The 19,964-nt window shown below is 43.5% G+C and overlaps 1 protein-coding gene across 1 annotated transcript in view; it reads left to right on the top strand.

Annotated features, from left to right (window-relative positions):
• Nucleotides 1–19,347, top strand: part of FKBP11 (FKBP prolyl isomerase 11) — a 106,146-nt gene extending 86,799 nt beyond the window's left edge. Inside the window, exons 5-6 of the mRNA XM_082245106.1 lie at nt 10,064–10,134; nt 19,109–19,347. Of these exons, the coding sequence (XP_082101232.1) occupies nt 10,064–10,134; nt 19,109–19,326 (289 nt within the window). The 3' untranslated portion in view covers nt 19,327–19,347. The remainder of the gene's footprint in view (nt 1–10,063; nt 10,135–19,108) is intronic.
• Nucleotides 19,348–19,964: the final 617 nt, after the last annotated feature.

The following is a 19,964-nucleotide window of genomic DNA, read 5'->3' as shown; positions in this document are numbered from 1 at the left end:
TCGATGGCTGGGCAGGTTTGTGCACATGCCATGGCAAAAATGATAACTCATATCATATTCAGCAGGCAGTACGGCCTCCAAATGTGACCCATTCAAGTGGATAGGGCACTTACATATACCCAGTGAAGTAAGTTGTAACTGTTCATCTGCAGCCCTTTCTTCTCTACATCCGTTCAAAGTGCTCAATTTTAGGAGTCAGCACTATCACCTCCTGAATGTCTGACAGCTGCTCTAGTACCACTCTGCCAAAATCAATGGCTCAACTATCAACCTGTCCTCACATGCAAGGGTGCTAGGTGTAATCCTGGACTCTGAACTCTTCTTTTTGGCCCCACATAAAATCACTGTCGAAACCTTGCCACCTCAACCTCCGTAACATCTACAAGATACACCCCTTCCTAAGCAATGACACCATATATCTTCCAATTCAGTCTCTGATCATCTCTCGCCTCGACTACTGCTACTCCCTCCTCTCTGGATTACCTTTACATAGGCTATCCCCTCCTAATTCCATCATGAATGCTGCTGCCAGGCTCATCCACCCTACCAACTGCTCAGTGTCTGCCAATCCCTCTATTGGCTTCCACTCACCAACAAATTAAATTCAAGATACTAACAACTTACAAAGCCATGCACAACTCAGCCCCCAGCTACATCACTAACCCACTAACCTAGTCTCTAAATACCAACTTAATCTTTCTCTTTGCTCCTCCCAAGACCTCCTGCTCTCTATCTCACCTCCTCCCATGCTCGCATCCAGGACTTCTCCAGAGCCTCTGCCATCCTCTGGAATTCTCTAACCCAATCTGTCTGACTATCTCCTACTCTGTCCCCTTTTAGACAATCCCTGGAAACTCATCTCTTCATAAAGGTCTATCCTTCCCCCACCTAACAACTGCATATTTATTTTTTCTATCACCCACTCCCCCACAGTTATTTCCTTTTGTATCTCTTGACCCTCCCTCCTAGATTGTAAACTCTAACAAGCAGGGCCCTCTGGTTCCTACTGTATTAAATTGTATTGTAATTGTACTGTCTGCCTTCATGTTGTAAAGCACTGCATAAACTCTTGGCGCTATATAAATCCTGTATAATAATCATAATGCCACTCCCTGAAAAGCGATCCACCACCCGTGTGAAGTTACTGCCCTGAACAAGCATGTATCGATTGAAGTTAGGATGCCTGATCTGCCTACTTGTTCCAGGCCGGAGAAAGTAATTGAAGCCAATGGATCAGCATTAAGGCTAGGCAACTAGTGTTTTCAGAAATATAGGTCACAAATGGCTGCCTTTTATATTAAATAGACAAAAAATACCTCTGCTCTACCTGTGTGTAAAATATTGTGCATACAAAGTGTAAATGATATTAGAGTAGTTGCTGCAACTCCTAATATGTTCCCACAGTAAAGTAACCAAGTTATGTTGATGAAGTTGCACTTACTATAAAGTGTCATAAAAATATTTCATCTGTGATGGTTATCCAAAGTGATAAAACATATGTACACACATCTGTACAATACTCAAATAAAGTGATAACGTCCACAGCCAAAGATAATGCCAAAGAATTGTGGCTATGTATAAAAAGTGACAAATCAATAATCTTCAATTGTGATAGTCTGCTTCCTTGATATGAGTAAATCCACATGTGATAATGTGAAACCATATGGTGTGCTTCCACCTCTGTTAAACACCTCCGTGCTCACAGAACTCTCACCTCATCAATGTTTAAATACGCCTTATAATCAAAACTCAATAGATGATGTAGTAATCCTTGATTCAAAACGTTCTCCTAATCCACCCACATGAACATTTTCAAACCTGGGGTGCTGGTCTCTTTAGGGTGCCGATAGTTGCGCTCATCAGCATGTTAGCACGAAGCATAAATTGCCTCCCATAGTATGGTATTAAAATAACACCAATTTATTGAATTAAAATAACTCTTACATCAAGCCAGTAATAATAGTGCAATAAAGCAGTCACAATACTCAGCATCTGTTGATCACATCACTTCTGATCCGGGATGCCCTACGCGTTACGTCATGACATGTGACTTCTTCAGGGGTAGATTTTGTATTCCTAGCAATACAGGTTTTTGTAGAGCAAACCTAGAGCAGCTAATACATATCTAACCTACTGTTGACACTGCACATCAGGCCGTCTTTAATCTTCAGCAGCCCTGGTGTCCCTAAGCGATGTCAATGGCCATGCTTTGCTTGCTTGATAAATAAAAAGTAATTTAAGGGCTGAAACATATTCCCCAGTAAAAATAGTGTTTAGGACTTCCTCCATTGCTGATCACATGGTCAACAACCTAGGCATGTGGTTGTTTGATGTCTGTTAATGGGGAAGATCAGTTTTTCTTTTCCAAATGTTTTATTGACAGAGCGCAAACTGTACATACAAAAAAAGCCAACAGAGGCCATGTCAACATTCCAAGTAGTAGAAAACACACATCTACTGAATGAGATATCAAGGACATAACTAAAGATGGTACAACAAAATATAATGTATATGTAAACATATTTAGGGAACAAACATGAAAATTAACCACTTCAGCTCTGGAAGGTTTTACCCTCTTCCTGACCACGCCATTTTTTGCAACTGCATTGCTTTAACTGACAATTGCATGCTGTACCCAATTAAAAATGAATGTCCTTTTTTCCCCCACAAATAGAGCTTTCTTTTGGTGGCATTTGATCACCGCTGTGGTTTTTATTTTTTGCACTATAGACAAAAAAAGACAGACAATTTAGAAAATATTTTTTACTTTCTGCTATAAAACACATGCAATAAAAAAAATTTAAAAAATCTAATTTCTTCATCAATTGAGGCCATGTATTCTGCTACACGTTTTTGGTAAAAAAAAATCCTAATAAGCATATATTGATTGGTTTGCGCAAAAGTTGTAGTGTCTACAAAATATGGGATACATTTATGAACTTTTTATTTTTTTGATTGTTTTTACTAGTAATGGCAGCGATCAGCAATTGAAAGCGGGACTACGACATTGCGGCGGACAAATCTGACACTAAGGGGGAGATTTACTAAAACTGGAACACTCAGAATTTGGTGCAGCTGTGTATGGTAGCCAATCAGCCTATAACTTCAGCTTGTTTAATTAAGCTTTAGCAAAAAAACCTGGAAGCTGATTGGTTTCTATGCAGAGCTGCACCAGGTTTTGCATGCTCCAATTTTAGTAAATTTCCCCCTAAGTGACACTTTTTGGGGACCAGTGAAACTAATACAGTGATCAGTGCTAAAAAAAAATGCACTGTCACTGTATAAATAACACTGACAGGGAAGGGGTTAACAGGGGCGATTAAAGGGTTAACTGTGTTCCCTGGGAGTGCTTTCTTACTATGTCTGTGTGTGTGGGGGGGGGGGGGCTTAACTGAAGAAAGACAGAGATACGTGTTCCTGCCTAGCAGAAACACAAGATCTGTCTTTCTTACTAGCAGAACAGCAATCTGCCTTGTTTACATAGGCCAGTGATGGTGAGACCTTGGCATCCCAGATGCTTTGGAACTACATTTCCTATGATGCTCATGCACTCTGGTTGGACATCATGGGAAATGTAGTTCCAAAACATCTAGGGTGCCAAGGTTCACCATTTCCCATGATGCTCTCCGAACCAGGGCCGGACTGGGAATAAAAACCAGCCCTGGAAATAATTTCATACCAGCCCCATAGCATTTTAATACCGGCCCAACAGCACAGCGTCATTTTTTTGATTATAAAAGGGAAAACCATGCATTTTAAAGCACATGTGAAGTGTGTATTATATGTAGATAAGACAGATATGAAATCACATAGGGTTTATATACATATATACATACATACGAGCAAATTCCAGTTAAAAGTGGAGCAATTATCAAGAACAGTCCACTTATTGCGATGGTGATATATTACCAGAATAAAAAATAATCAAAGTTTGCCTTTACATGAGGGTCCGCAGAGTTCCCCCTTGCACTGTAATGAGGAATTCTGCAGACTCTGATGTAAAGGGGAACCCCAGGAACTCTGGAAATGTGACCATAGACCACCTTCTGCAGATAGAAGGGGGGGTTACTGATATAAGGGGGGCCTTTATATCAATGCCCCCCCTTACATTACTGTATTCATTTCCCCCTTACATCACTGACCCCCACTCAGTCTGGTCTGGCGGAAGTGTCACTGACCTCCTCTCAGGGGGACCGTGCAGGGCTCAGTCAGTTGGCTCCAGCTTGTTGGCTCTGGGTTTATCCTATAGTCTTCTCTCCACAGTCCACAGTCCACAGACATTTGACTTCTCCCGTGACCCCCATCCCGGGGGCACTCCCACTCCCGTCTCCTCTCCAGACTCCCCCTCAGAGACTGCAGACATGATAAAAGACAAGAGATGGTCATAGGCTGTGCGGACATGGTACAGGAGATGTCAGAGGTTGCAGACATGGTACAGGAGATGTCAGAGGTTGCAGACATGGTACAGGAGATGTCAGAGGTTGCAGACATGGTACAGGAGATGTCAGAGGCTGTGCGGACATGGTACAGGAGATGTCAGGGGCTGTGCGGATATGGTACAGGAGATGTCTTAGGCTGTGCGGACATGGTACAGGAGAGGTCAGAGGCTGTGCGGACATGGTACAGGAGGTGTCAGAGGCTGTGCGGACATGGTACAGGAGATGTCAGGGGCTGTGCGGACATGGTACAGGAGATGTCAGAGGCTGTGTGGACATGGTACAGGAGATGTCAGAGGCTGTGTGGACATGGTACAGGAGATGTCAGAGGCTGTGTGGACATGGTACAGGAGATGTCAGAGGCTGTGTGGACATGGTACAGGAGATGTCAGAGGCTGTGCGGACATGGTACAGGAGATGTCAGAGGCTGGGCGGACATGGTACAGGAGATGTCAGAGGCTGGGCGGACATGGTACAGGAGATGTCAGAGGCTGGGCGGACATGGTACAGGAGATGTCAGAGGCTGGGCGGACATGGTACAGGAGATGTCAGAGGCTGGGCGGACATGGTACAGGAGATGTCAGAGGCTGGGCGGACATGGTACAGGAGATGTCAGAGGCTGAGCGGACATGGTACAGGAGATGTCAGAGGTTGCAGACATGGTACAGGAGATGTCAGAGGTTGCAGACATAGTACAGGAGATGTCAGAGGTTGCAGACATAGTACAGGAGATGTCAGAGGTTGCAGACATGATGAGGGGGGTGGGATGAGTGGCAGCAGGGGTGATGGTGAGGGTTGTGGAATCAGTGGAAGCAGTGGTGATAGTGAGGGGGGTGGGATCGTGGCAGTGGTGGTGGTGAGGGGGGTGGGATCAGTGGCAGCGGTGATGGTGAGGGGGCGGTCGGGATCGGTGGCAGCAGGGGTGGTGGTGATGAGGGGGGTGGGATCGGTGGCATCGGTGGTGGTGATGAGGGGGATGGGATCGGTGGCAGCGGTGGTGGTGATGAGGGGGTGCGATCGGTGGCATCAGTGGTGGTGATGAGGGGGGTGGGATCGGTGGCAGCGGTGGTGGTGATGAGGGGGGTGGGATCGATGGCAGTGATGAGGGGGGTGGGGTCGGTGGCAGTGGTGGTGGTGATGAGGGGGGTGCGATCGGTGGCAGCGGTGGTGGTGATGAGGGGGTGCGATCGGTGGCAGCGGTGGTGGTGATGAGGGGGTGGGGTCGGTGGCGGTGATGAGGGGGGTGGGGTTGGTGGCGGTGGTGGTGATGAGGGGGTTGGGGTTGGTGGCAGCGGTGGTGGTGATGAGGGGGGTGGGGTTGGTGGCAGCGGTGGTGGTGATGAGGGGGGTGCGATCGGTGGCAGCGGTGGTGGTGATGAGGGGGTGGGGTCGGTGGCGGTGATGAGGGGGGTGGGGTCGGTGGCAGCGGTGGTGGTGATGAGGGGGGTGGGGTTGGTGGCAGCGGTGGTGGTGATGAGGGGGGTGGGGTTGGTGGCAGCGGTGGTGGTGATGAGGGGGGTGGGGTTGGTGGCAGTGGTGGTGGTGATGAGGGGGGTGCGATCGGTGGCAGCGGTGGTGGTGATGAGGGGGTGCGATCCGTGGCAGCGGTGGTGGTGATGAGGGGGTGGGGTCGGTGGCGGTGATGAGGGGGGTGGGGTCGGTGGCAGCGGTGGTGGTGATAAGGGGGGTGGGGTTGGTGGCAGCGGTGGTGTTGATAAGGGGGGTGGGGTTGGTGGCAGCGGTGGTGGTGATGAGGGGGGTGGGGTTGGTGGCAGTGGTGGTGGTGGTGATGAGGGGGGTGCGATCGGTGGCAGCGGTGGTGGTGAGGGGGAATGGGATCAGTGGCAGGGGTGGTGGGATCAGTGGCAGGGGTGGTGGGGGGGATCAGTAGTGGTGGTGAGATCAGTGGAAGCTATAGTGGTGAGGGGAAATTAGTGGCAGTGGTGATGGGGGGGGGTGCCATCCTCCCCACCGCCACTGCTCCCCCCCCCCATCCTATCAGGAATAAGATCTGTCTGTGGGGGTGGTGAGATCAGCAGGGGGCAGTGGTGGGTGGTTGTCTGGACTGGTGGAGGTTGGAGGATGGGATCACTAATTGCACTGCTGGTTTTTCTTACTAACTTGGTGGTCAGTCGGACTCGATTCCCCAAGGTGAAATCATGCTGCTGGCTTCTGTGTAGTACACTGACTGTGTACTGTGTGTTGGCTACTCTCGGAGCAGTGACAGTCCATAATCCACCGCCGGCTCCGCGCAGCCGCTCCCGCCGGCGCCATGTGTGACGTCATGCCGCTCATAGCGGCTGACGTAGGAAAGACAGGGCTGCAGCGGCCATCACAGCGCGGCCGCGGCGCGTTAACTAATAGCGGCCGCGGCGCGGCAACCAATAGCGGCCACGGCGCGGTAACCAATAGCGGCCGCGTCTTAAAGCGGCCACGATCTTAAAGCGGCCCCAGGGCCGGCGGCCCACCGGGAAATTTCCCGGTATCCCGGTAGGCCAGTCCGGCCCTGCTCCGAACGATCGCTGAAATAAATAAAAAAGGATGGGAAGGGAAGGAAAGTCAGCAAAAAAAGGGGGGAGGGAGAAAGAGAGATCCCTGGGGAGCATGTGATCAGATATGTAAAAGAAAGAGATCAAATCTAGATGAATGGGCATAATCAATCCAGGGGCACCAGGTCTGGAGGAACTTATCCTGAGATTCTACCAAGATGGCTGTCAACTTTTCATTAATCCTAATGTCATTCGTGCAGTGTTTTACTACCTCCAAAACTATGGATAGAAGTTTTCCAAGCCCTGGCGATTGTTAATTTAGTAGCTGTAAAGAGGTGGGCAGCCAATTGTCATTCTGAACAGAAGGGAGAGTCGATTGGTTTATGAAGTAGAACCTCATATGGGTTTTTTTTTTAAACTGGAGTAAAGTAGTGTACCTAGTAACGCATAATCCCTGATCCACAGTCTGTGCACCCTTGGACATATCCACCAAATGTGTGCCATCATGCCTGTTTGGGCACAACCACGATAGCATAATGGAGAGTACTGTGGAAGAATGCTTGCCAAATGAGCTGGGGTATAGTACCAGCAATACAGTATTGGGGAGGATCAGATTTTATTACTTGTCACCAAGATTACAGTACACCGGCAGACAATGCCTCTCTCTGATTCTCTAAAACAGTGATATCTTTGCTCAGGCAGTATCCAAACTCAGAATCTACTTTCTAGACTGAAATGCTGCCTCAGAAATGACCTATTCATGTAAATTCTAGTACATCAGCAGTTGTTCACCTGTGTTAACCAATGTCTGACATACAGTATCTCACAAAAGTGAGTACACCCTTCACATTTTTGTAAATATTTTATTATATATTTTCATGTGACAACACTGAAGAAATTACACTTTGTTACAATGTAAAGTAGTGAGTGTACAGCTTGTATAACAGTGTCAATTTGCCATCCCCTCAAAATAACTTAACACAGCCATTAATGTCTAAACCGCTGGCAACAAAAGTGAGTACACCCCTAAGTGACATTGTCCAAATTGGGCCCAAAGTGTCAATATTTTCTGTGGCCACTATTATTTTCCAGCACTGCCTTAACCCTCTTTAGCATGGAGTTCACCAGAGCTTCACAAATTGCCACTGGAATCCTCTTCCTCTCCTCCATGATGACATCATGGAGCTGGTGGAGTTGTGCTCCTCCACCTTCAGTTTGAGAATGCCCCACAGATGCTCAATAGGGTTTAGGTCTGGAGACATGATTGGCCAGTCCATCGCCTTTACCCTCAGCTTCTTTAGCAAGGCAGTGGTTGTCTTGGAGGTGTGTTTGGGTCGTTCTGTTGGAATACTGCCCTGCAGCCCAGTCTCCGAAGGGAGGGGATCATGCTGTGCTTTAGTATGTCACAGTACATGTTTGCATTCATGGTTCCCTCAATGAACTGTAGCTCCCCAGTGTGGCAGCCCCAGACCATTACACTCCCTCTACCATGCTTGACTAAATGCAAGACACACTTGTCTTTGTACTACTCTCCTGGTTGCCATCAGCCGCTTGACACCATGTGAACCAAATACGTTTATCTTGGTCTCATCAGACCACAGGACATGGTTCAAGTAATCTATGTTCTTAGTCTGCTTGTCTTCAGCAAACTGCTTGCGTGCTTTCTTGTGCATCATCTTTAAAAGAGGCTTCCTTCTGGGATGACAGCCATGCAGACCAATTTGATGCAGTGTGCAGCGTATGGTCTGAGCACTGACAGGCTGACCCCCCACCCCTTCAACCTCTGCAGCAATGCTGGCAGCACTCATACGTTTATTTCTCAAAGACAACCTCTGGATATGATGCTGAGCATGTGCATTCAACTTCTTTGGTTGGCCTGGTCTGAGTGGAACCTGTCCTGTTAAACTGCTGTATGGTCTTGGGTACCATGCTGTAGCTCAGTTTCAGGGTCTTGGCAATTTTCTTATAGCCTAGGCCATCTTTATGTAGAGCAACAATTCTTTTTTTTTTTTTTAGATCCTCAGACAGTTCTTTGCCATGAGGTGCCATGTTGAACTTCCAGTGACCAGTATGAGAGAATAAGAGCGATAACAGCAAATTTAACACACCTGCTTCCCATTCACACCTGAGACCTTGTAACACTAACGAGTTACATGACGTCGGGGAGGGAAAACGGCTAATGGGACCCATTTTGGACATTTTTACTTAATGGTGTACTCACTTTTGTTGCCAGCGGTTTAGACATTAATGGCTGTGTATTGAGTTATTTTGAGGGGACAGTAAATTTACACTGTTATACAAGCTGTACACTCACTACTTTACATTGTAGCAAAGCGTAATTTCTTCAGTGTTGTCACATATAAAGATATAATAAAATATTTACAAAATTGTGTGGGGTGTACTCACTTTTGTGAGATACTGTAGATCAGCCCCTGCCTCGTGACTTACTACATAGTTACAGTGTTGCAGGTCTGATCACCAGGAAGAAGGGACAGAGGAAATGCTTCTTCCTACCTGCAGCAGGCAGACATCACCTGAGTCTAGACAAAGGCACCTGCCTGAAGCTCAAGGACTGCTTTTTAATGAAAAATTATACTGTTGTATGTTGTGACAGAAGTATATTAATGCAGATCATGACAGTTACAGAAATTGACTTTAATTGGACTCAAACCAGGGTATTCCGTATGTGTTGTAGGGGTATTCCTTTGTAAGCTCTTAACGACAGGGGATGGTGTAAATATTGCTATGTAAAATTTTACAGTGTATGTCAGTGCTAAATAAAATGATTAAATGCTTACTGGAGAGTGAAGACTGGAAGTACTGTGCAATTTTCCTTCTTAATTTTTTCTGTGGTAGATAACTGCTGGGCAAGGGAAATTATTTGATTTTCACAAATTAAATACATAAAACCACCTGCTGCCAGCTCCTGGGGGACAGACCCCATCCATCACCCATGATACTTTTCCATTTACTTTCCCTGTGTATTGTAGCAGGATACAATTTTCTCCTGAGTTAATGCTCTGAACATGTTCCTTTTCTAACAATGCCACAGTGGGGTAGTTCGCTGTCACACTGCCTTTTTTTAGGCTGATTTATTGACTTGCCATCTTGATAATCCTGTATTTATTTTGTCTTCAGAGAAAAGCGCAAAGTGGTTATCCCACCTAGTTTGGCATATGGAAAAAGAGGATACCCCCCTTCTATACCAGGTAATTTCTGATTGCTTCTAATTCTTTCCAATAGTGCTGTTTAGTTTTTTTCAGTGCAGGATAAACATAATGCACCAAAACAATTCTCAAAAAGCAATTAAAGCCTTTCTATAAAATGAAGAAACAAATCTCAGCTGGGTCTGTGCACACTTGTTAGATTAAAACATGTCCCGCTTACTCGCTGCATTGGACCATGGGATTTGGGCTCCACAAATTGCACTTCATTTTGGGCTGTCCATCATGAGCTAGTGGGTCAACAGAATACAAACCAACCTAACATCTTCATCTGCTAGCTGAAGCAAAGCATAGCCTGTCCTTTTTGTGTTTACAGTATAATATATTCTATAAAGCAATACTGAGGGGCTTAAAAGGAACAAGAGAAAGCAATAAAATACAAGTCGGTTAAAGACCTTTTTTTTATTATTATTCTTTTCTCAGTCAGAGCAAACTGTTAAGCCCCGTACACACGTACCGATTGTCGCCCGTAAATGTTCGGCCAACGTCCGATCGGCCGATTGTCGGCTTGTTAGTATGATGCTTCCGACAACCGACTGCGACTTTTCGGCCGAACAAAATCTGGTCTGCATGCTATAAAATTTTTGTTGCCCGTCACCAGAACGGCCGATTGTTCGTCAGTCAGTACAGATTTCGGCCGACAAAAGCCAGATGAGCAAGACTGGGCATGCTCAGAGAAGAAAAAGCACACGGAAAGTTAACCATCACATGACATCACTTCTGAAGTTGGTTGTTGTTGGCCGACAAAATTTGTGTGCAGTCTTGAGCACTTTTCAACCAACACGACAGCACTGGACAAAAGACGGCCGATCGTTCGGCCGACAATCGGTGCGTGTGTACGGGGCTTTAGACTTTTGGTATAAGACAATTGAAGGGTTATTCTACCAAGTGCAAAAAAGTGCAGTGCTAAATATCCAAGTATGAGCAATGCAAATCAAACACATACAAGCAAACAAGCAAAACAAGGGTTGTGCAGTATCCAATCAATGGAGTCCAAATGTACTAATTCAAACTGTAATTCAGTATAAAAGGAAGTGAAACACTTTATAAGGTCACATCAACATAAATCCATGCTGAAAGGTATAATGGGAACACCGCTTTTATGCACCTTCACCATCCACTCAAAATACGCTTACCAAATGGGATTGACTTCCAAGATATAAGAAGTCAGAATGCGCCTGTATCACATAAACAAAGGTTTCTGTTCCTGGGTCACAAACACAGAAACCTACTATAAACCTACAGATAAAGGAGGGTGGCACCTTTGCCTATGGAGCGCTGCCATAGCCACTCGTTCGCGTGTGCTCCCATGGTAAGACCGCAGCTCTACTTGAAGACATTGCCTGCACCAACATCTACACGCATCCCAAGGGGACAACAAACCGAGCTGGGGGGTCAGTCGCCTTGAAGTAGGAGCAAAGGTGTCTTCAATGGGTTCTCCTCTTGGGCAGTTGGTGGCCTTGTAATCAGACACTGATGAGCGGGCAAGTTGAGTGTATCGACTGTACAAGAACTAAACATGGTTGACCCTGGTCTGATGGAGAGAACTCGACGGTCAGCCACGAGTATGATCTTGGAGTGAGTGGTATTAGAGCGCATCGATCCCTTGCTGCCGTGGAGCCACTCGTTTTTCTGTGATACAGGTGCATTCTGATTTCTTATAATTTGGAAGTCAGTCCCATTGGGTAAGCATATTTTGAGTGGATGGTGAAGGTGTATGGAAGCAGTGTTGCCATTCTACCTTTCAGCATGGATTTATGTGGATGTGGCCTTACTCTCTTTCAAAGTGTTTACTTCTATTTATACTTTCTTACAGTTTGAATTATTACATTTAGTCTCCATCGAATTGGACACTGCACAACCTTCCTTTTTTTTTTTGGTGATACACGAAAATTTCGGCAGCCCAAAATTAGCGGGCGAAAATAGGGTTTTTAGGGTTGTGCCGAAAGAAAAAAAAGTGTAGATAATGGCTGCTGAAAAGGCAACGATTTTGCCACGACGATGATGCGATTTTGCAGTGATTTTACTTAGCTTATAGTGTTTTTCATAGGTCATGTGACAAAAAAAATGCATAACAAACGCAACACAGATACATTTGTGATGCGTTCTTGCTGCATTTTCAATGCATTTCAATGGGGAGGTGTGGTTTTGTTGCGAATTTGCCAAATATGCACAAAAAATGCAGCAAGCAGGATTTTTAACACTGCTTCAAAAAGTGCTGATAATGGCCGACAAAAAATGCATATTCGTTTAATTTCATGATATTAATTATAAAGTCGAATATAATACAATTCTTTATAAAAAAAAAATATATATATATATTTTTTAAAACGTCGGTTTCAGGCCAAGTACATCCTGAATTTTTGGTTTCGACACTAATATTTTCATTTCGGTGCACCACTACATTTTTTGTTTGCTTGTATATGTTTGATTTGCATTTTTCATATTATTTATATATATTTATATATTTAGCTCTGCACTTTTTTACATTTTGCGTACTTACAACTTATATCAGTTGATGTGGTAGCTGCTTATTTTCACTACCCTAGCTTGATTTCAAACCACATTTTTTTGTTATTCTACCAAGTATTATACACACAAGTACAGCGCAATCATGATAGAACAATTTCCACATAAATCATGGAATAATGGGTATAAGATAAGTACATAGAAATGAATAGATCAATATAAATTGATCATTAAGCCACGCATGCCAAATAAAGTAAAATCAAATCTATATCAGTCTACAAAACCAATTGACAGAGCAGACTTCTCTCAATATTGATTTAAGATCAGGTAAAAGAAGGATTCCCCAGAGTGCAATCAGAGTGATAGTAGTCCATGCAATGTGATGACCAAAGTGCTCCTATCATGATCCCATCACCACGGAATACTTATGCTCTCACTTTCAGACCCAGACCCTGCAGGGTCAAATGGCATATATGAACACTATAGTTCCAGTCTTCTATACCTCTAAATGGCTGCTTCTTGACCTCCTCCACGGTACATATAAGTATAAAAAGGAAGCAGACATCTAGTGCTCTCCATTTTTAAAATTTTATTAAAAGGACTAAAAAGTAATACACTTACATTTGGGCAGCGTATAACAGGCAAAACACACACAGCTGATCAGGTGTACTTCAGCATAGTTGGTGTACCAAGATGGCCACGGGTCACGTGGTTTCCCCGTATGCGTTACGTCCTATTGTGGGCAGGACTTAGTCAGCGGGGAAGTGATATAAAAAAAGTGTTAGTCAGCCCCATGGCCTATTGTGTGTCCATACTCTAATAGTGAGACCTTCCAGCCATAGTTCCTGACTCTTTTCCCGTACACCTGCCAATTTTGTTGTTTCCAGCTCCTCTTGCATTGTTCATAATTATCGCTTTTTAGCACACTAATGCTGGTTATACACTAACGAAAAATCGTTCAAACTAATTTTTGAAAAACGAACACTCGGCCGAGAGAGCAAACAATGGTGTCATCATATAATGACCATTAATCGTTCAATGAACATAAAATAATCAGTTTTTTGTTTTTTTTGTCACATATACTTAGTGCAAACAGTTCGGACGAGAAACACCTTTGCTTTTCAGTTTATCGTTCGTTTGGCAGAAAATTTCCAAGCTTGTCCTTCGTTTTTTTTCCGCTCAAAAATGTCATGTCCAAAAAACAAATGAACTGTCCAAATGACCGAATTTCAGCCGATTTTTTGTATAGTGTATGGCCAGCATAAGGCAGGCCATACATGGGTCGAATTTCGAAAGAATTTTCTTTTGAAAATCTTATCTAAGAATTTTCGTTTGAATTTTGCACCATTAGCGGGCTTCAGCAACAGCCAAGTTTCATGCGTCCAACAAATTTGAGGGATCAGGCATGTTTGAAATTTTTTGAAAAACAAACAAATGTCTAATTAATGAAGGGAGAATTGTGTGAGAATTAGAATCTAAAAATAAATGCACATGAGCACAAGAAAAGAAATTTCCCGGAAAGAAACGAAGATTTCAGCCACGAAAACTCTTTTCTGTAGCAACAGGTGGTGAAATTGAAAGGCTTGGTTGGTGGAATTTTCGAAATCATTGGTGACATCATTAGTTCGAAAGAAAATTCAGTTGGAAGTTGGCTTGTGTATTGCCTGCATAACGGTGTCAAATATATAAAAATATTATGTTTTAGTATTGTAAGCCCTTGCCAGTGCAGGATCTAGAAACCATGGCTTCTTTCAAGTGGAGCTTAAAAAAAGCATCAGTATAATCCTGAAGGAGCCAAGTGGAACTCCTTTCACAAAACTCCTGTGAAACACAGCACTAAAAAATGTAGACTTAAAAATATTGGCCAGACTTCTTGCTAAACATGTGAATAAGGTCCTATATAAACTGGGGCACAAGAACCAAGTCAGTTTTGTCCCCCATTGGCTGTATTTGATGGGCGATCCTTCTTACCTATATTGCAAAGCAACGATGACAACAGATGGTGCTGTTTTCTTTGGATTTCTGCAAGACTTTCATGGTCTTACCTTTGCTCTGCTCAAATCCACAGAGGCCTGGGAGGGCCCTTTTAAAGGAGTTGTAAAGTCAGAAGGTTTTTTTTAGCTTAATGCATTTTTTGCATTAAGATAAAAAACCTTCTGTGTGTAGCAGCCTCCCCAGCACCCCCTAATTCTTACCTAAACCTGATCTCTGTCTAGCGATGTCCATGAGTCCCTTGGCTGTCCGAGACTCTCCCTCCTGATTGGCTGAGACACAGCAGGGGCGCCATTGGCTCCCACGGCTGTAAATCAAAGTCAGTCAGCCAATCGGGGGAGAGAGGGGGCGGGCAGAACGCCAGCTCCATGTCTGAATAGACAGACAGAGCTGTAGCTCGGCTCGGGTGCCCCATAGCAAGCTGCTTACTCTGGGGGCACTTGATAGGAGGGAGGGGCCAGGAGCTGCAAAGAGGAACCTGAGAGAAGGAGGATCTGGGCTGCTCTGTGCAAAACCAACTGCACGGAGGAGGTAAGTATAACATGTTTTTTTTTTTGTTTTTTTTTTAAATAGAGACTTTACAATCACTTTAAGCATGATTGAACTCTTTATATGGCCCTCTCTCTCTACGTTGGTCAAATACCAATGCTACGAATCATCCTCGTTTCCTACCTTTCGAGGCATGTGCCAGGGGTACCCTTTGTCACCCATTTTCTAGACATAAATGGGGTGGACTTAGCAGACATTTCTCATAAGGTTGCCCTGTTTGCATATGATATTTTGCTGTATGACACACCCCTTCACACTTCTTTACCTGGTCTGTTTTCTTTTTTGCTAAGGTTTGCATCTCTGTCAGGATTAGATGTGAACCAAGCTAAGTCATGCTCGCTAAATGTATCTCTATCAAAGTCCATGTACAAATTCATACAGGCTTAATTCCCATTTCAGTGGTTGCATTCTATTCCCTACCTGGGCATAACCTTCACCTCTACCTACCAATTGCTATATGAAAACAACTGTCATCCTCTCATCAAATCTGTTAAACACCTGTTTGACAGCTAGGATAATTCCCACATCTCCTGGATTGGTCACATACATGCGATAAAGATGTCCCTTCTCCCTAAGCTCTTAACATCTGCTATATAAGCCCAAGATCAGAGGGGGACTTGGGGTCCCAACGTCTCCTATTACTGTAAAGCAGCCCAGATAGCTCCCTTGACTCAATTGCATGCAGGTAAAAGTAGCACCTCATTGACCCCTATAGATGTGCTTGATACTGATCCTATTTCCCTTTCTTCCCTTCTTTGGATACCCTCACTTCGCCGCAAACCTCTTAAGCTGGATACACACTATCCAACTTTTGTGTTTAGATTTCCTTCAGATTTACCTTTTCTATGTAGTGCAAGGGCCTGCCAGATTGCATACAAATTGAAAGTGTTTAGGTTTGACCTCATATTATCTGGTTTTGGTAAGTCTAAAGGAAAAAGTCTTCAGAAAATCTTATAGTGTGTATGGCCCATTAATTTGATACTGATCAATACTCTCGCTGTTTGGAATTCTGTCAAGTATTCAGCTCACCTGCTGTCCCCACACCCCCCACTTCTGCAAATATTCAGTTGTCCTCTTTTCCCTCCTGGGCTGGAAAACCCTGGTGGTGCATCTGCAGTTTTACCACAATCTGCTACCTTATAAATTCAAGGGGAATTTTGTTCTTTTCAGCAACTGATATACCAGACTCTGAAATGTTCTGTTACCTCCAAATTCACCATCTAGTGGTGGAATCTTTGACTAAAAACCATGACTGCTCCACGACCATGACAGTGCTTCAGTCTAGATGTAACGCAATCCCTGATGACCCAAGGCCAACATTCCCTGCTGTAATCCATATTGGCCAACTCCAATACCCAAGCTCCAATATATTGTTCAAGATGGGAACGCGATTTTGATACTTATCCCCTTAAGACTGGAACAAACTGTAGGAGGCCTTTTTTAAATTGTCCTGTAATATACTAGCCTCAGAAAATTCCTTTAAAGTTAAGTTGAAGGACCTCCGTTGGACTTGCTAAGTGCCCCCCCTCCTAATCACCTTCCTGTTTTTGTTGAATGCTCGGACCTAGGAGATATGCGACTATGCATACGGGTATACACTATGGTCAATACTGTTCTCCATATCAGTCTGCGTTTTTAAAAACCTCTGGAAGACTCTTTTGCATAAACCAATAGACCACAATACTCCTCGGCAGTGCATACTTATCATTCACATCTTTAGGGCCATAAAACGGATATTAGCGAGGGCGTGGAAATCGCCTACTCTCTGCTTCGTCAAGGTAAACACCCATGTACAAGGCACACTCATTACTGTAGTTTGAAAGTCATGGTGATTCTAATGATACAGGAACAAAAGCTGCTCTATAATAAAAATTGATGATAAATAATAATGAATAGTAATGTATAAAGTGAAGAGTATTACAAAAAAGTAGAAATTTAATTCACCATAGAAAGTCCAAAATAAATAAATAAATCTTATGTGAAAAAATATATATGTGGAAAATTAAATATATTCAAAGTCCAAATAAGTGAAGAGTCAATTGAAATCCAACTGTAGATGAAGTAAGTATAAAAAGTGATCGAATGAACTTCCATCACCAACACTGTGCATCCACCACCACACGAATAACCTGCTTACCACAAAGACATCCTAAAGCCTCGTACATTCGATGAGAATATTGGACAAATAATCGTCCGTTTTTTGTTTGTTTTTTTCTTTGGTATGCTTGTCGCATATAAAAAAACAAATTACTAGAGTTACAGAAATGGTTACTACAGTTATTAAAATGTTAACTATATTTTTTACAAATACTGTACTTATTAAATTAAACGAAAAGCGTTCATTCTGTAACTGTTCTCATATGAGAAAAATGTTTGTGCTTGTCCCTTCGGGTAATTTTGCATGAAATTTTTGCACCATCAGCTTATTGGACGATCGCTCCGTAAACAGTATTTGTTGTCCGATTTTCTCATTGTGTGTAATAAGCATAAATTTGACATGCTGAGAATATTTTCTTTTGGTCACACTCTTCGCTCTCCATTTATGCATACTTGTACAAAATTTGTCTTGAATTGTATAAGCATTTCTACTGTTTCTTTAATAAAAAACAAAGTAAAAGAAATCCAACACTGGCTTCTTATAACAAATAGATTTGTCATCATTCCTGTCACAAATTCAAAGAGTGCGGAGGGACAGTAAACGGAATGCTTTTACATGTTGCCTGGACTTGTGCTTTAACTTGTACTGTGTGGAGAACAATGATTCTACATTTCTGATACGATCCAAATATGGCACAGAACAGATGAATGTACTGTATGCAGTAGTATTAGTAGTACTAAAGCAATAGTAGCATAATATTTGGAAAGAAAGATATGCTAGGCAGATTTCTAAGGCCAACGACAATGACCTGTAAGCTGGAATTTTTTTTTTGTCAGTGTTTAATCCTGTAGGCTGCAGTATAACCTGAACGTATAGGACTTGTGTCCCTCAATGGATGTGATAGAAATCAGTTTACTTGTGAAAATTCTATAAAATCTATTTTAAAATATATTGGAAATTCCCTTCTTGGGCATTTTAGGCCTAATTTTCATGAACTTCAGAAAACCTAGATTGGTGTCCACATATACAACAAAGAACAGCTACCGATGTTAAAGCAGAGTTCCACCCACATTTGGCACCTTTCAGGGGGGAGGTGGGGAACGGGTACCTGTTTTTGACAGGTACTTTCTCCCACTTCCAGGATACGGTGCCGCGGCGCGGTCCCTCGGAAGCTCGGCCCCCTCCTCCCTCCTCCGCTGCCGAGCCAGTAGGAATGCGGAGCACGCTTCGCGCATGCGCAGCAGGGACCCGCCCGTTAAGCCTCAAGGCTTCACTGCCGGGTTCCCTTACCGGCAATGGTGGCGGCAGCACTCGACAGCCGATAGAAACATCGGCTGCAGTGCCGACATCACTGGATTCCAGGACAGGTAAGTGTCCTAATATTAAAAGTCAGCAGCTACAGTATGTGTAGCTGCTGACTTTTAATTTTTGGAGGGGGAGGCGGAACTCCGCTTTAATGCTCTGTGAGCTGCATTGCCCAAAAGTAATGCAAGTCTGTTTTTCCCATGCCTTGAGGCTCCAATTCAAAATGGATGGGCTTGCCTTAATACAATGCAGATCAACACACAAAAATTGCAAATAGGGCCAAACATACTATTCAGTTGGAGTGATAAACATGCAAAATATTTCAGAAGTCTTTCTGTTCTGATTGTTTTAGATGGTTGAATAAGCAAAGTCTCTATTGCTTTTTCTTTGTTGATGGTACTGTACAGTATATGTATTATTAAAATGGCTTAAGCATTGAACTGAAAAAACAAACAACAATAAACTGGCTAAGCAAGATGTTTTACTTGTATATATTCTATATATACTGCATTTCCTGCTAACAAGCTGTTAACTCCCCATCTGCAGGTAATGCTGTGCTACAGTTTGAGACTGAAGTAATATCACTAAAGAAGCCTACACAGTGGCAGACCCTGGTGGACGATGTGCTGCCCCTGCTCTGCATTGCCATTGTGCCCACACTCTTAGCATTGATTGGATACCACCTGTACTCCAAGTCAAAGACCCCGACTGTGTCCAAGAAGAAATTAAAGGAAGAGAAAAGGAACAAAGCCAAAAAGAAATAAAAACACTCTAATTTCAACAAACTGCTAAGTCTGATTAGTTCTTCATTTTCTGGGTGTTTTTGTGTTTGGTGATCAAGACATTATCGTTATTGAAAACCATCTTTTTTTACATCATTCAATGTGCTGCTGAAGCTAATCCAGACAAGAACAATGCTGAGACAGTGGAACGTTTGTGCTAATTTCCATCCAGCCTGGGATACCATATGATAAAAACAAAAGAATGTTAGCTTATTCATTTATTTTAATATTAATATGTGTGTTTGTTGTAATATTTAAGCTAGCAGGGAAAGACTAAAAACAGAAGTGTGAATTAGAAAACACTAGTTAGTAGTCCCTGCCAAACCGCACAGGTCAGATACATTCATTATTTATATGTTACAGCAAAGCTTGGTTGGCAATATTTCCTCCAAATTATATATGCAAATTTAACAATTCAACACTGTGGCCGCAAGCTTGTTCCAGTACTGTGTCTGTTGGGTTGATTTACTAAGAGTGGAGAGTGCAAAATCTGGCGCAGCTCTGCATAGAAACCAATCAGCTTCCAGGTTTTTTTTGTCAAAGCTTAATTGAACAAGCTTAAGGCCCCTTTCACACATGCTGTCCGTTTGTCCGTTCTTCATCCATCCGTTGAAGGATGA

Source organism: Pelophylax lessonae (genome assembly GCF_965119305.1).
Source record: "Pelophylax lessonae genome assembly, chromosome: 2".
NCBI lineage: Eukaryota > Metazoa > Chordata > Amphibia > Anura > Ranidae > Pelophylax > Pelophylax lessonae.
Note: the sequence above shows the minus strand (reverse complement) of the source record. Positions and strands in the feature narration are given on the sequence as shown.